Source organism: Lactuca virosa, chromosome 3, assembly GCF_052849685.1.
Source record: "Lactuca virosa cultivar CGN04683 chromosome 3, Lactuca_virosa_CGN04683_v6, whole genome shotgun sequence".
Classification (NCBI taxonomy): Eukaryota; Viridiplantae; Streptophyta; class Magnoliopsida; order Asterales; family Asteraceae; genus Lactuca; species Lactuca virosa.
Window position 1 is genome coordinate 28491844 of NC_136428.1, and position 17207 is coordinate 28509050.

The window sequence follows — 17207 nt, forward strand, 5'->3', positions numbered from 1 at the left end:
GAAACCCGTTAAAAATTACGACAAATTTGCCATTGAAATAATTTTTATGAACCATTTTATTAAAATTAAAAGAATTAATTATCTTTTAAAATCCAGAATTTTGGTTTTGTTAATATACTTGATCGACTAAAATACTATTACAATAATATTTATCTTATAGTATATATGTTATTCTATTTTAATAATATAAACCTTAAAATCATACTCATTTCTTTTTTTTTTTCAATTGGTCCAAAGTTATTTTCTACAAGCATTTGATCATATAACCTTATACAAATTTTATGAAAAATTAGTCATTTAATTAAATAAACCAGGTATTTTTGTGATTATCCTTTTTCTGCCTGAATGCAAAGCTCCTCTCTCTCTCACACACACACTTAAGACCTACATACATATACGCATTAAAGCACTTAGAACGTCCACACAAACCTCTCAAACATTCCTTTTTATGCTTTTTGAACAACAGTGGAAAGTAAAGGCTCATCTCTCTCTTTCTCTTTTTCTTTCTCTCTCAATTTGCTTCCTGCAGCCATGGATACGGCTCACTGGCCACAGGTACATGCACAGTTTGATTTTTCACCTTCTTTATGATCTTCCCTAATTACCAAGCAAAACGAAAAGAAAAATAAGCCTTAATGGCAGTTTATTTGGTTTTGGTTGAATTTTTCATTTCATAAGACTCATGATATCTAGATCAAACCAAACTAGAGCTTTGCTTCTATGTTCTACTTGCGTATATTTTCTTAAATTATCGATTTTGAACACCAGTAACTAGAGTGCAAGTCTTTCATCTTCAACTTTCTATTCTTCGTTTTAAAATATTGTTTCCGATCTTCATGTTTTTTCTTTAATCAAAAGGCTGTTAATAGATGACTATATATATCTGCAATAGAAGGGTTGAGTCTTTGGGAAAAGATCAACTTAATTAGTTATCTTGAAGACCGGTTTTTGTGGATTTTCGAAAAGCATAAAGCAGTTGCCTTGTTCTGTTCATTTGTCTACAAATCTTAAAGTTTTTTGGATCTTTATGTCTTTATCTTCTCTTTTTTGAAGACTATCTCTTACTTTTTCTGTGTGGTTTTTGTTTAAATAGGAGATCGCGATGAAGCCTATGGAAGAAATGGTAGTACAAAACGCCACGAACTCATGTTCAAAACCATCTTCGAATTCTTCATCTTTAGAAAGAAGGGCAAGGCCACAAAAAGAAGCAGCTATAAACTGTCCAAGATGCAATTCTACAAACACCAAGTTCTGTTACTACAACAATTACAGCCTCTCGCAGCCTAGATACTTTTGCAAGACTTGTAGAAGATACTGGACAGAAGGTGGGTCTCTTAGAAACGTTCCTGTTGGTGGTGGCTCAAGGAAGAACAAGAGATCATCGTCTTCTATATCATCTCATTCTTCTATCTCAAAGAAGCTGCCTGATCTGGTTGTACCTCCTGCAGCAACCCCAGTACTTTCTCAAAACCCTAGGATGCATCATGAGCATGGGCAAGATCTAAATCTTGGTTTCCCATCAACCAATGATTTCAAGACTATTTCTGAGCTTATTCAAGTACCCAATTTTGATGGGACCAAGAACACCACTTCCGCTTCAGGCACCACCACTTCTTCAGCTCATCTTTCGGCTCTGGAACTCTTGACTGGAATGACAACAAGGGGTATGATGAATTCCTTCATGCCAATTCCAGTTCCTGATCCCAATTCGGTTTACTCATCGTCAGGACAGCTGATGATTCCCATGCCAGAATTCAAGATTCCATCGCTTAGTTTTTCATTGGATGGAATGGGAGGCAATGGTGGGGGTGGTACGTATGGAAGTAGCCTCCATGATAGTTCAAGTGGGAGGCTTTTGTTCCCATTTGAAGATCTGAAAACAAGCTCAGCAACGACAACTACTCATGATGGGCATCATAGTGTTGAACAAAATAGAGATCAGAATGGTGATACCAATGGATTTTGGACTGGAATGTTAGGAGGAGGCTCATGGTAAAAAAATTACATATATTTATATCTATATAGTGTTCAAACAACAATCTTTGGGGATTTAATTTCTTTCTTTCTGTCTACCGTTTCAAATGATTATTTTTCTGGTCTCCGAATGGTCGGTGGTATTTGTTTGGATTTCTTAAGAAACTAACTTGATAGGATCATACAATTAATAGTAGGTCTCTCCGCTTTCTTTATAAACATATTCATGTTTAGTGATATCTATATTTAGCAATCATATCATGATCTTCAATCAAGATCGAGGGTCCTGAAACATTACGTACTGGTACGCATAATGATCAGAAGGATTTGAAGTGAATAGAAGATGATAAAGAAAAGAAATCAAAGCCCAGTTTTTTTTGGGCTAGAGATACAAGATAAAGCTGTACTTGTAATGACAGGAGACTACGAAAGAGAGAAACCAACTGTTGTGTATCATTGGTTAATTGGATTTGGGGTACAAACAATAATGTATGATGTACAATTTGTATTAATTTGGTTGAATTTCTTGATGCAAATTTGTATGATTGTTTCTGTTTCTAGCTTCACTCATCTGGTAGTGTATATTGTACTTTCTTGCACAAAAAGTTGAGGACTTTTTCAGTCTATTATTCAAGACAATAAAGTAAACTTAGCATGCATCTTCAGAAAGCCAAAGATGATAATGAATAAAAGAGGTAGGTTCGTTTCCATCCACTATGTGTGTATGAAGGTGCAAGAACACATTATCACAAGGTGATGTGGAGAAGTTGAAACCGCTTCACCTGCTTCATCTGAAAGTTCCAACCACTTCATTCTACATCAAAATAGTTTCCAAATATATACACGAAGATGGATAGTTGTACAGTACTACAACACTTGAAGAGGTTTGGTTCTTTTTTCAACTGAACTCCAGTTTTTTTTACCATGCCATGTTTCCTTTAAAATATTTTTTTTTCAGTTTTCTTTTTTCCACTTTGAAAAAGACCTGACAAGAACCCTACTTTTTAACCTAAAGCATATGCTCATATGAGGGGCCTAAAACATTCCCCTTGGTGAATGTGCTAAAGGAAAGGGAATAAGGATCAATCTCCACAAATCCACTTGATGATCTATAGGCTTCAAATATGCTCATTTTGTTTTGTTTTTTATTAATTAAATAAATAATCCACTCCTCTTGCTGTAACCCACTCGAAGAGCATAATTATAATCACCTGCTATTATTTTAAGCTTACTCATGTGTGTATATATATATATATATATATATATATATATATATATATATATATATATATATATATATATATATATATATATATATATATATATATATATATATATATATATATGGCACAGAGATTGAGGCATGAGCATTAACGGTGCATGATGATGGAGGTCCCTTTCACTTGCCAAATTGAGAGGCCTAATTTACACATCTGATGTGTATTTGCTGTACTAGGGTTTCTTCTCTCATGGGTTCAGTCACATGAGTATCAGTGAAATCCATGTACTATCTATACATGAATACGTCCATGGTGAATTCAAATCTCTAAGTTATGTTTTGTGTGTCTTTCCCAAAAAGTACAACTGATTATGAGAAAGTTATTATCACGATGCTAGTTATAATTAGTGAGCATGTTAATTACTAATGCTCACTAACTAGTTCGTTATAATAAAATCTTGTGGTTCTATAATAATTGTTAACTACTAATATGCTATAACTTTTCATGATTGGATTTACTCTTGTTTAATGTATGCTTAAAAGTTTAATTAATTTACTTCATGTTATAGTGTATAACGCGTTTAAAAAGTACATTGGTTTAATAACTTAATCTCGAAATTAATTAGAATTATATATGGTCGGAACTCGGAAGTCACTACCAATTATATTAATTAAGTAATGATAATTTATAAAAGGCGAACAGAACAAAATCTCAAAGTAATCTTCCCAAAAAAGATGTCACATTAATATACACTCAGAAGATCTGAACTGAAGTTCAAACAGAATTATGGTCCCATTAAGGTTGCAGTTTGCACAAGCAAAAACATTGATCATATAAAGCGTGCATGACTATATATATGATTAATTATACTGTGTCCCAACAAAGGAGTGTGCTCAAAGGCAGAAGGTTCTAACATATGCCATGAGGCTCTAGTGCTTGGCCGACACATGTCTCATGGATCATACGTCCTAACCATTAGAGATGTTGAATGATAACCAAAACGGAAGCCAAACAGGTGTACATGATGAATCTTGTATTTTTGCATCATCAAGTGAATTATCAGTTCACATGTTTTAGAAGATGCAGGAGAGAAAATAATAATGAAAATACCATTTAAAAACCAAATGTACGTATTGTATTGACCACTGACTTTTATCAGTTGGTGGTGTTCATGTGATGATATAGGTCAGACCCAGTTATTCGAGGCTTGTTAATTACATCTACTAGAAAGCCAAAGGAACTAGAATTATTTAGCTTCATTACATAGGTGTCACTATGAGGTTTCTTAGCTTGAACACAACTCCATTCCATGATTTCCAACAATCCAGGTAACTTGCACTGTCCACGTGGAGGCAATGATCTGAACTAAGCGGATCTTTGTCCAATCAACCAAACTTAAAATCGATTTGATATCCAAGAGTTAAGGTCGAACAACATGTCACACGGATCGTCGCAATTGGATCTTGTGCTTCATTCCATGTTAAACATCGGTATCTTGATGCATACTTTATATGATTTGTTTGCATGCAACAATATTGTCCATATAGCATGCATCACTATATATGGTCAACTTGTGAAAACATACCATATGTTAGTCTTGTGATACTAAGCTATTACTCAAAATTATTGTCATAAAAATCATTTCATTAATTTTTACCTTTAATTAAAAGACATCTTAATGCTTAACCGGCCTCTTCGGCAATAACTTTTTTGTATAAATTTAACTAGTTTAAAATCGTCTTAGATGTTCTATAACTTCCATCCCCATTTAATTGGTTGTTTTTAAATACACATCATATTTTCATATGAAAGTATAAATACAACTATGTCGGATCTTTATTATATATATATAATTAAAAAAATTAAAAAATTGCATTGAAATTTTATATATTGTGTTAGATGTACAAAAATAAAAGTATATTGATCACCCAATATATATTTAGTTTTTTTAACAACAAGAAAGTTTTCATTCCACGGATAAAGCTAGCGATAAGCTAAAATTACAAGACATTAAGACATTCAGCCTTTGAATCTAAACACTAGTTATCCTAATTTAACATACAACATCTCCTAGTTCTAATTTTTAAGCCAATGGAAGGCAAGAGCCTTAACCTCGCTAACAAGAACAATGATGTTCTTCGTTTTGATGTTAAATACAATCCCGTTCCTGAAGGTCCATATCACCCATTCAAAGGCCATAAAAAGAACAGAAATATCGGCGTGTTCCTTCTTTAGGTTATTAACAACACAGTCAGGAGTGAAAGCATGTTGAATGGAGGTCGCAACAATAGGAAAATTGATCCACCAATTATGAAGGGAAGATCGTACCCCCAATTTAGGTATGGACATACTAGTATTTTGTTATGTGTTTATGTTACATTATTATGTGATAGTGATAGCTCGGGTTCTACATGGTTTAAGTTGGGTAACCTGAGAACTCTTGGCCTTATGCTTGAGTGTGATGTTATTGTCTAATTGTTCGCTTTTGGGTGGGTCATATGTTCAACTATCTATTTGATCCATGATTGCATATGACTTCATGAACTGATAGGAAAGACTATAGTTGGATCACAACACTGATAGGAAAGACTGTGGATGGACCATAACACAAAAAGGAAAGATTGTGGTGGGATCATAGCATAGATAGGAAGGATTGTGGTTGGATCACACCAACTGTATGAGAGTCCAGGGTTCCACCCCTGGTAATGGAGTCACGGTTGGGCTCGTTGTATATGATATATGTATATGGATAGGGTATTTGATTGCTCAGCGCTAGAGCCGAGATCTTGTGTGGAAGCATTATATGTATGATGGAATATGTAGTATACTAAGGAAATCACTACGATTTACGCTTACAGTTGTGGATTAAATATTTTGTAGGTCGTTCGTGAGAAGAGTTTGGCGGGACTGTACATACACGTTGAAGAATTTCGTTTCTGCAGCTTCGTAAATTTTCTGATAATGTATGGTTTTAATCAAATGAATGTTACTTGATGGATTTTGAAACAAAGGTTTTAATTGGTTATTATATTTTAAATTTAAAAATTTTCTTTGTAATTGTCGGGACGTTACAAGTCGGTATCAGAGCCTTGGTTTGAGGGATTCAGGCATACCTTATGGTGTGTTTGAACTCAAACGGAGGACTGGGAGATTTTCTCAACGAGTTTTGAAAAGAAAATGTTTTATTCAAACAAATGATTTTCTAAAATATTTTAGACCAAGTGGAGGATGTGATGAATACAGTCGGCCAAAGCTCGGGAAGTAAGTAATTCCTAATATACCAATATGATCTTGTATTTGTGTTATAGGTTGTTATGTGTGCAAGATTGTAGGTTGTATATCTGCTTAGGAATTACATGATAGAACTTTCTGACTTCTGTGGTGCCTTCTAGCCTAGAGAATTGTTTGTTATAACCTGCTTGAAGTCATGATTGGTAATGTTATTGCTAGGTGTATGTTTTAGATTTGTATACGATTAGGATTACATATCCTTAAAATGATTGATTTAGTCTTATTCCTGCTCCTTGTGGACTTAGGGTTGAGTTATTCATTCGATAGTCTATTTGGTCTTGTATTGTGTATAACTTGCATGCACAGGGCAACTAGTGGTCTTGGTAGATTTCTAGCAATTCGATTTTGTGGGTAGGGGATCCTAGCGATGGAATCTAGGAAGTATAGCTTTATGCTTTAGGTAGACCTGTGAATGCATGTGAGAAGTTTAGATCAGTAATGCGAAGTGACTTGGGAGTCTTGGAGTAATCCTTAAAACGATTATGGATAGGTGTAGAAAGTAGTAATAGGCCCGTACTACTAACACCACATGATCCATACATGGGCCAGGGAGTATTTCAGGATTACCGGGGAACTTGTAGGTGGGTATGCATAGTATGGGTTTGCACTATGAATTGTTTGATGCGTTTTCGTTATCTTTCAGATTCAGGATGGCGACCTTCCGTATTGGTGATTCGGAGCTGATTGAGGAGGTTATTTGCGACAATATAGCTGCAGAGATTTCGAGGTTCATGAGAGTGGATTTGCTTGTTTTGATCAGTCCACTCAGGGATGAGTTGATTTCAGTTACGGATGAGCAACTTAGGGTTCTACAAGCTGATTTGGAGGTCGGTCGTGTCCAGGCTTGGAAGGTTTCCTTTAGGGGGTTTAAGGCTTTTGGAGCGCCATATTTCTATGCGAGTAGGGAGCCGATCGTCAGTATGCGTTGGATTGTCGATGTGGAGAGTGTCGTATGCGCCAAATTCTATCTGGCGGAGGCCAAGGTCAGATTTAGGACATGTATTCTATGCAATAGAGCTAGGTATTGGTGGTACGAGGTTGTCCAGAGCCTTGAATCAGATGCAGTCGAGTCCATGTCATGGGAGGATATTGTCACTAGGTTCAAGAGGGAGTTTGTGCCGGTAATTGAGGTTCAACAGTTAGGACAGGTGTTTTTGGCACTTGAGCAGACTACAGAGTTGGTGGCTGAGATCACCGCTAAGTTTAGAGAGAGTAATGTTTTACCCTCAGTTTGCGGATTACGAGGAGACGAGGATAACTCGTTACTGTGATATTTTGAGGATGGAGATTCAGGAGAACATGAGTATCTCGATTCATAAGACTCTATCCAGTTTGGTGGAGGCAGCCAGGGAGAAAGAGCTGGAGTTGGAGACTCAGCATCGGAAGAAGAGGCATGATCAGGTTCATGCATCTGCAACAAAAACTAAGAAGGCTCGGGTATCAGTTTTTCGGTCAGGAGATTGAGAGACTCACGGATTGTGAGGGAGGTGTGGTAGGATTCATTGGGGTAATTAGCACGCAGTTGTTTCTGGATGTTTCAGGTACGGTCAGGTAGATCACTACAGTCGGGATTGTAGTCAGAGGTTGTTGCCAAATATATGTTTCATTTGCAGTCAGCCAGACCATGTTAAGGATAATTTCCCTCTTAGAGCAGATAATGTGGATTTGGATGCGACACATTTGGCTTGGCAGATGGGCAACATGGGACAATTGGAGTCCCAAGCGCTAGGTTTGAGATTTCAGTGTCCAGTCTTGAATGGCCTGTAGCAATGGAAGTGATTGTAAGACTATGGTTGGATCATAACATTCACATGTGGAAGATAATGGTTGGATCATGGTAGGAAAGACTACATAGTTGGGTTGTAGCAATGGAAGTGACTGTAAGACTATGGTTAGATCATAGCATTCATATATGGAATACCATGGTTGGATCATGGCAGGAAAGACTACAGCTTGGCTGTAGCAACGGAAGTGATTGTAATACTATGGTTGGATCATAGCATTCATATGGGTTGAATCCGACCATTAGTTGTTCCTCTGTTTAGACTTAAGGATTATTAGGGTTATGTTGATGCATAGGCTAGGTTAGCCTTTTCCGGTTAAGCTTTTGTTTGGAGTTTGTTGTTCATCCGTGTGTGCAGGCGTCAGTTTTAGCAGTTAGTCGTGGAATTCATTCTTCAGTCCATCCGTTGGACGGAGCAAGATTAGTAAGGATCTCGGTCGGATCGGACATGCGGACTTCCCGGTCGGAAAGGTTGACTTACAGGATGCATTGTTCTCCAGGTTATCGGGCACAACCTTGAAGCCTTCGAGTTAAGAGTATGAGTTAGTTTCTCTCAAGGTTGGTTAGATGCAATGTTTGGGCTATCGTTTCATCGTTGGGTTAGACTTGTAAGTTTTTTGTCAGTACGGTTAAGGTTTGGGGTAGCCCCGCTTGTCTGGAAGTCCAGCGCTATCTAGAAGTTTTTGAATTGTGATTAGGGTTGGGTGACTCTCGATATTGGTTCGTCGTGACGGGTTGGAATTCGTTCATTGTTGAGACGCATGGCTATTGTTGAAGATCGTTTCGTCATAAGGTCATAAATAGGTTATCTGTTTAGGGTTTTATTCTAGAGCTACGATGAATGAAATTTTGACCTTTGGAAGTTTTGCTTGGGTATAGCTTATGAGCCTGGTTTTGGAAATCATGGCCATGGTTGTTGTATATTCTGGTACTCAGATTTGTGCCGACTCGTGTAGAATAGAGTGCGATTGGAAAACCCATGAGGTGTTTAGACGGTGCATTAAGAGTAATTCGTAAGGACAGATTTTAAGGATGAAATGTAATTTAAGTGAGGGACAATTGTAATATCCGTTTTCCAAGATGCCCTTTTTTAGTATAAAATGATGGATTTTAGAATTCTGATCCTACGCTGAGCGTAAGGGAGCTACGCCGAGCATAGGGCTACGCTGAGCGTAGGTATGCCTACGCTAACCGTAGCGTCGCTGTTTGAACAAAACCCTAGATTCCAAGTTTGGGCACTATTTAAGCATCTCTAACGTTTAGGGTTTCTAAGGATCAACCTCTACCTTCTAAAGAATGAAACCCTAGCCTCCATTTCCCTTTCCTCCCTCCTTTTTCTTGTTGTGGGTGCCATTTTGGGAGTGTTCAAGTAAGTTCATCATTCTTTGGAACTTGAGTGAGTGTTTCCATAAGAGATCCAACTTCTTGTGCATCTTGAGGGCCTTTGTAAGTCATCAACCTCCCAACTTTATGATTCTATCTTTCTAGATCTTTCATTTTATGGTCTTTGGGTCTTTTTTGAGGTTTTGGTTGGAGTTCAATGAAGAACTCTAGATAAAGCATGAAATTTTGTCATTCTTGGATGTCCATGGAGTGTTCAATCTTTTGGATCTGGAGTTTCGACTTGTTTTGGTATCATGTATGAGTTCAAGGTCATACTTTCACCAATTTTGACCTAGAAGGGTATACGACATGCATGGGGCATGCATCTCCATAAAGTTTCGAATTTTATGAGTCATCTGAGTATAATGGGCTTCTGGAAAGTTTAGGATATTGGCTTAATGGACTAAGAACTTAACCAAAAAGTTGGTTCTGTGAACAGTGTACGATGAGCGTATCATTGTGCTACGATGAGCTTAAGGATGAAGAAATTCACCTATTTTGTCTTTTAGTGCTATGTCGAGCGTAGTCATATGCTGCGCTTAGGTATGTCTACGCTAAATGTAGTGCCAGACAGTTGACTTTTAACTAATTTGACTTTTTGGTCAAACTTGATAGGATATGAGTTTTGGATTAAGGATTATACTCTAATTTTTAATAGGTGGTACCTGCTCACGATTTCTCCAGTGTTGACTCGTGTTCAAGGTGTGTGGACTTTCAACGGTATATGGGTTATTTTCTCACTATGCCACATATCCTATTGTATATCCTTTGCATGTTAGGATAGAGATACTATTTGAGTACAAGTATGTTAGTGCAGAGATAACTCCTTTGTATATATATGTGTAGTATGGGACACTTAGTGTAATGGTATGCTATACTAGTAGGGTCTTGCTTATTGATCGTATGGTACTGTTAGGAGTTGCATTTAGTTAGGGTAACTGGGGTAGATCGGTTATTAGGATTATGTTTGAATGACCGCGAAGAACTTAATTGAGAAGTGGTCAACGACGGGGTAACTATGGAAGGCTAGTTGCTATGGGTATGGACATACTAGTATTTTGATATGTGTTTATGTTACATGATTATGTGATAGTGATAGCTTGGGTTCTAGTTAGTTTAAGTTGGATAGCCTGAGAACTCGTGGCCTAATGTCTAAGTGTGATGTTCTTGTCTAATTGTTTGCTTTCAGGTGGGTCATCCGTTCGACTGTCTATCTGATCTTTGATTACATATAACTTCATGAACTGATAGGAACGATTGCGGTTGGATCACAACACTAATAGGAAAGACTATGGATGGATCACTACAGTGATAGGAAAGACTATGGTTGGATCACAACACTAATAGGAAAGACTGTGGTTGGATCACATCACTGATAGGAAAGATTTTGGTTGGATCACATCACGGATAGAAAAGACTATAGCAACTGTATGATAGACCAAGGTTCCTCCCCTGGTAATGGATTCAGGGTTGAGCCCGTATACTCCTAGGGATGGGCCCGTTGTGTATGATATATGTATATGGATAGGGGATTTGATTACTCGGTGCTAGAGACGAGATCTTGTGTGGATGAATTGTAATCATGATGGAATATGTGGTATATTGGGGAACTCACTAATCTTTATGCTTATAGTTTTGGATTAAACATTTTGTAGGTCGTTAGTTAGAAGAGCTCGGCGGGACTGTACACACACATCAAAGAAGTTTGTTTCTGCATCTTTGTAAATTTAACTCTGATAATGTATGGTTTTAATCAAATGAATGTTAGTTGATGGATGTTGCAACAAAGGTTTTAATTGGCTATTATATTTTAAATTTGAACATTTTCGTTGTAATTTGTGGGGCGTTACACATCGATAATCCTCCTAAGGGTGGAAACAGTGAATTTTCCATCATGTTCTTCACTCCATCTCCACTTTGGATTCTGCCACAAAAACATGTTTACAATGTGGATGTTTTGATGATAGTGTACAAGGTGCAAGTGGCTAATGTTTCCCCAGATACCACGTCTATTGGTAGGAGATCAAACAAGAACAATTCCACTATCACAACCATGAATTGCTTGGATGACTTATTTCCAAAGGGCATCGTCTTCATTTTTGAAGCTCCACCAGCACTTGCAAAGTAAAGCGAGATTAAAGGCATGAAGGCTTCCAATGTCAAGGCCTCCATTTTTCTTTCAATTCAGAACTTTTTTCCAAGCAATTCAGGTTGTTTTGTGGTTGTCCAAACTTCCACCCCCAAGAGAATTATTACGAACACTTTCAAGGCGTTTATTCACTCACATAGGTACGTTGAAGAGCGGAAAAAAGTAAGTAGTAAGGCTACCAAGCACATTCTTACAAAGGATTAATCTACCATCGAATGACAGTTTACACGCCTTCCACAATGAGAGCTTCTTTTGGAATTTTTCAATAACAGGTAGCCAACTCGCATTTCTGGACATTATACCCCCGACCGGCATTCCGAGATAAGAGAAAGGGGGGACCCAACCCCACAATTGATCCAGAAAGCCATAGAGTATACATTTAAGTTGCTAACCTCAATACTAATCACCTTTCTTTTAGAAATATTGACTTGGAGACCGGAGGCGATATGGAAACATCTAAGGGTATTAGAGCGTGGTTGATTGCTCTTATGGTTATAAATCATTTCCATTGTTCTTGTGGAGAAACTTAAAAATGTGATAAAAGCAAATGTCTTAGAGCCTGATCGATTTCTCTTATGGTTAATGTCCACATAGAGGATACATCCAAGGTGATTGGTATTTGCTAGGGAGAAACATAATGTCCACATTTTGTAAGCAGATGTACTTTTTTCTTTTCTTGGCCTAGAGAGAAACTTTAATGTAAGCAGATTCCTCTTTGATAACGATCAATGTAATCACATTTTTAAGTTTCTCCGCAAGAACTTATGCACACACCCTATGAGATTGATTGGTCTAAAATCACTAAGGAAAATGGGAACATATACTTTAGGTACCAACGTGATAAAGGAAGCATTACGTCCAAGCTAAGAAAAAAAAAACTTTCCAATGACATTAACTTGTGATAAGTTTTCAAGTAATTAACAACACAAATCATAAGGTAGGATCAATGGCCTTTCGATTTGCAGAATCTGGACATTTGATCAAGTCTCGATCAAAGATGAGGTGTTTTCTGTTTTAGCAAAAAATTCTCTAAACCCCAACCTGTGAGACAAAAACTGGTGTTTAGTAATTTGCAATTTATATCCAATCTTGATGCATCTTCCTTGGTTGCAACTTTCGTTCCTATCAAAATTAAAGTTGCTCTCTGTAACTGTTGTATTAATCGCATACACGGCCTTGATGGTTTCCCTTTTAAATTCATAAAACCTTGTTGGAGTTTTTTGGAGGTGGATTTTGTAGGAATTTTCAAGAATTAAATTTATATTGTATCAATTAGTTATAGATGTAACTCCTCATGCAGATCCCTCGTCCCAAAGGTAAATGACCCCTTACTCTAACAGATTATCGCCCGATCAACCTAATTGGTTGCATTTAAAAAGTCATATCCAATGTAACATCTCAAAATTTCCGAGTAAAATTTTCATTTTTATTAAGTCAAAACCATTCATTCATTATTCCAAAAGACCATCAGAATAAAAGTATTCTCAAAATATCAGAGTAAAATCATAAACAATCATTGCAGAATAATCTTCAGGGGATGTGTGATCAAGTCGGGTCCTTCCTTTTGAAACCAAAAGTACTTGAAAACATTTAAACATAAAACTGTAAGCACAAAACTTAGTGAGTTCCCAAAAATACCACATACACCATATATGTATATAACAACACATAGCTGTGTCGGGTCTGTAACAACCCTCGGGTCCGTATCAACCCCAAGTCCATAATGACTCTATATTATAGCACATAGTTGTGTCGGGTCCATACCAACCCCGAGTCCATAATGACTCCATATAACAGCACATAGTTGTGTCGGGTTCGTATCAACCCCACATACATAAAACATACAGTCAAGGTTGTAGAACTCGCTACTCGGTGTCTGTACGACCGACTGTCGAGTAGCGAGTACTCGGGAGTACTCGGATTCGATAATTCGTGTAGAAATATATTTAAGGAAATTATGTACGTCAAAATCATAAGTTAAAATCATAACTTGATTGAAATATATAACAAAATTAGATAAATGTGAATACACAAAAACTAAAAAAACACAGAACGGTCTCAATTCGTGAATAGTTACTAAAAATTTAATATATATATATATATATATATATATATATATATGTGTGTGTAGTAGTAATCACATGTGTGTGTTAAATAATAAATAATTATGTATATTATACATATTAATTACCGAGTTAGCTGAGTTTTACAACACTTCTCGCTTCAATAAGTGGCCAATCGGGGAGTATTGGGATTCTGTAACTTGCCTCGGCAAGGGGCCGAGTAGGGAGTACTCGACTGAGTAATCGTCCAACTCGGTGAGTTTTATAACACTACATACAGTCATATCATCAAAAGTCACAAAGTCAACAAGCACATACTTACATATCATCAATTATCACAAAGGAAACTATCATCCTTTAAACATAATCCAGTGGGTCGACATTGCTGCCTTCAACCCACGAGTACAATGCAGAGACTCACCTGAACTACTCAACAGAATCCCAACAACTACTCAACATCAGAAAAACCAACCCAAACTTCCTAAAACCAAACTGAGACCAACTCTTAGTCAAATACTCAATTCTACCCAGGTTTGACCAGAAGTCAAATTGGTCAAAGTCAAAGTCGAATTTGGTAATCGTTATCCCTCCATGTCGTGGCCTTCCTTGGCCACGTCGTGGGCATAAAATGCCAAAACATTCGTTAATCCCCCAGTCGCCACGTTGTGGCAACCTAACGCAACGCCGTTGGGACTGGTCTAAACAGTGCAAACACCTTAATCCATTTTCTTCTGATTCTAAGAGCTCCAAAGGTCAGATCTAATCCTTTCCAGGGTCTTAATGGATAAAGTTTCTAACTTTATCCATTAGGAAGGTCCAAACCACCAAGATCTAGAGTTTAAGTCCCAAATGGACCCAAAATGCATCTTTCTGAACTTAATTCATTAAGTCCACGTCTCCAACTTTCATATCTAAATCATCAAGATGTCTAGATGGATAAAGTTTCGAACTTTATCCACAATAATGCCACGATCTTCAAATATCTAAACTTTAATACACCAAAATGACCTAAAGGACCAAGATAACTTGCATAACTAAAAGGGAAGGGAAAAGATCTTAACTTTCCTATTCCATGGGGTCCAAGAAACATTCCAAAATGATCAAAAGATGTTCGAGTCCACTCAACTCCAGGATCACTCATAAAATGGACCAAAAGTGCCAAAAACCCCAAATGACAAGATCTAATGACTAGATAGCAAGATTGGAACTTTGTACTTACAATAATCCAGAAATATAGTGCCTTTGATGGATCCAAACTTGAAGCATCATTACTTGCAACCAGAAGAACCTTCTTGATCTTTAAGCTCCATTAAAATAACATAAAAAGCATCCAAAAGAGGATGGAGGAAAGAGGAGAAATTCAAATATTGAAGGTAGAGGCTAGGGTTTCTCCTAAGGGGTTCTAGAGATGATGGAGGCTAATAGAATGCCCAAAAATGCGAAACATTAAGCTTAAATATGTTGAAAACCCTAAAAAAAAATAATGGGATTGGGCCTGACTGATCGTCACGTCGTGGCCACGACTTTTCACCCAAATCCACCTCAACTTCAAACAGCCATAACTTCTTCGTTTCAGCTCTGTTTTTGGTGATCTTTATATCCACGGAAAGGTTTAAAGATCCCCACACTTCTATATAGTTACTTTTGGCTTAACACATGACGATCTAAAAAACCATAATCCATGCAAGACGCCCAACGATTAACTTTTCCTATTTTACCTCTTTGGCTCCAAAACACAACCCAAGGGTTTAGATCACATAATCATTAATATCAACAATCAATAAGGTCTAAACCCTATTCCCTTGAAGCCCAAGGCCTTTACTCGATTCATTTATTTTCCACAATCCTAAAATAAGAATCTTTTTCGAAACAAGATGTTACATCCATGGTTCTTGCTAATAGGCTCAAACTTGTAGTTGGATCAATAGAAACATTATTAATGGGCCTCTTATAATTAATGAATTTTTCATGGTTTAAGAAATCGAAACATGAAGTTATGCTCTTTAAATTTGATTTTGATAAAGCTTTGGTCTCTTTGAGTTGGTCATTTCTTGATTCCATAATTGCACAATTGGAATCCCCTTCTAAATGGTTAGTGTGGATATTTGGTTGTATTTCATCTTCAAGAACTTCAATTTTAGTCAACAGGACTCTTACTAAATAATTTTATGTGGGTAGAGGTGTGAGGCAATGAGATCCTTTATCTTTTTTTCTTTTTATAATTGCAATCGAAGCTCTTTACGTGGTTATGAGAAAGGCATGTAAGGTTGGAACTTTCCATGGGATTTATAGCGGCGATGTCATCTTCATGGGAAATTGGTGTCACTTAAATTTTCATAATCGTTCAAGAATTTTTGGGTGTTTCTACTTGGCATTGGGGCTTAAAGTTAATTTCTATAAAAGCAAAGTGTTCGGATAAATGGTTGATATGTCTCGTGTTAAATCGATGGCGAGGGTCTTACATTATCATTTATATTTATGTAGTTGAGACTTCCTGTTGGGTAAAATATGACACTTCTCAAAAATTAGAAACCGGTGATAGATAAATTCTAACACAACAAAAAATCAGACCATTAGCGGTGAAAAAGGTCGTCGCAATTGATTACAAAATCGTCACTAAAGGTATTAGCGATGACCCGTCATCACTAATGCATCGTCACTATTACTTTGTGTCTAATACTCATAAAAATATCATTATAGCGTCATCGCTATTATGTATGTCACTAAAAGAGTTGTCATCGCAAATAGTGTCGCCGTTATTACCATTTTGGTACACAGGTCAGAGTTTTTCCGGCCAAGGTTACCGCAGTTACCGGTCATCGCAAATGCATGTCGCCGCTAATGTTGTTTTATTATTTTTTTTTAATATAAAAATTAATCTATATTTTAAAAATGCAAAAACACTAATCTAGAAATCTGAAGTACATAAAAAACCAAATAACATAAAATAAAATATACTACATTAGATAAACTACATAATGCATAATTGTATTGTTTTAACGTTTTAATCCACAAACGATCTAATGAATCCATAATATTTTACATAATAACACCATATATAACATAAAACAAAATCATACTACTCGTATTCATCATCTTCTTTCGCTTCGTCATTGTGCTCATTGTTTTTGTTGATGTTAACTTGGTTAGTAAACGAGCGAATAATATCTCCCAATGTCGTTACAAATGCAAGGTTTTGTAGAAAAGCATTAACATTCACGTCCTACAAAGTAAGTATATATGTTAAAAAACAAACTAAGAAAAAAACAAATTATTACCTAACAATTAAGTCACAAACACATTAAGTCATTAACAATTTAACAAACTATCAAACTACCAAATCA

General features: G+C 36.6%; 1 protein-coding gene across 1 annotated transcript; it reads left to right on the forward strand.

Moving 5' to 3' along the window:
- Positions 1 to 411: 411 nt before the first annotated feature.
- LOC145165392 (dof zinc finger protein 1-like) lies at positions 412 to 2070 on the forward strand. Its single transcript, XM_079084124.1, has 2 exons — positions 412 to 555; positions 1094 to 2070. Exons 1-2 carry the CDS (start codon positions 532 to 534, stop codon positions 1994 to 1996), a joined length of 927 nt encoding a protein of 308 aa, XP_078940250.1. The 5' UTR covers positions 412 to 531; the 3' UTR covers positions 1997 to 2070.
- The last annotated feature ends 15137 nt before the right edge of the window (positions 2071 to 17207 follow it).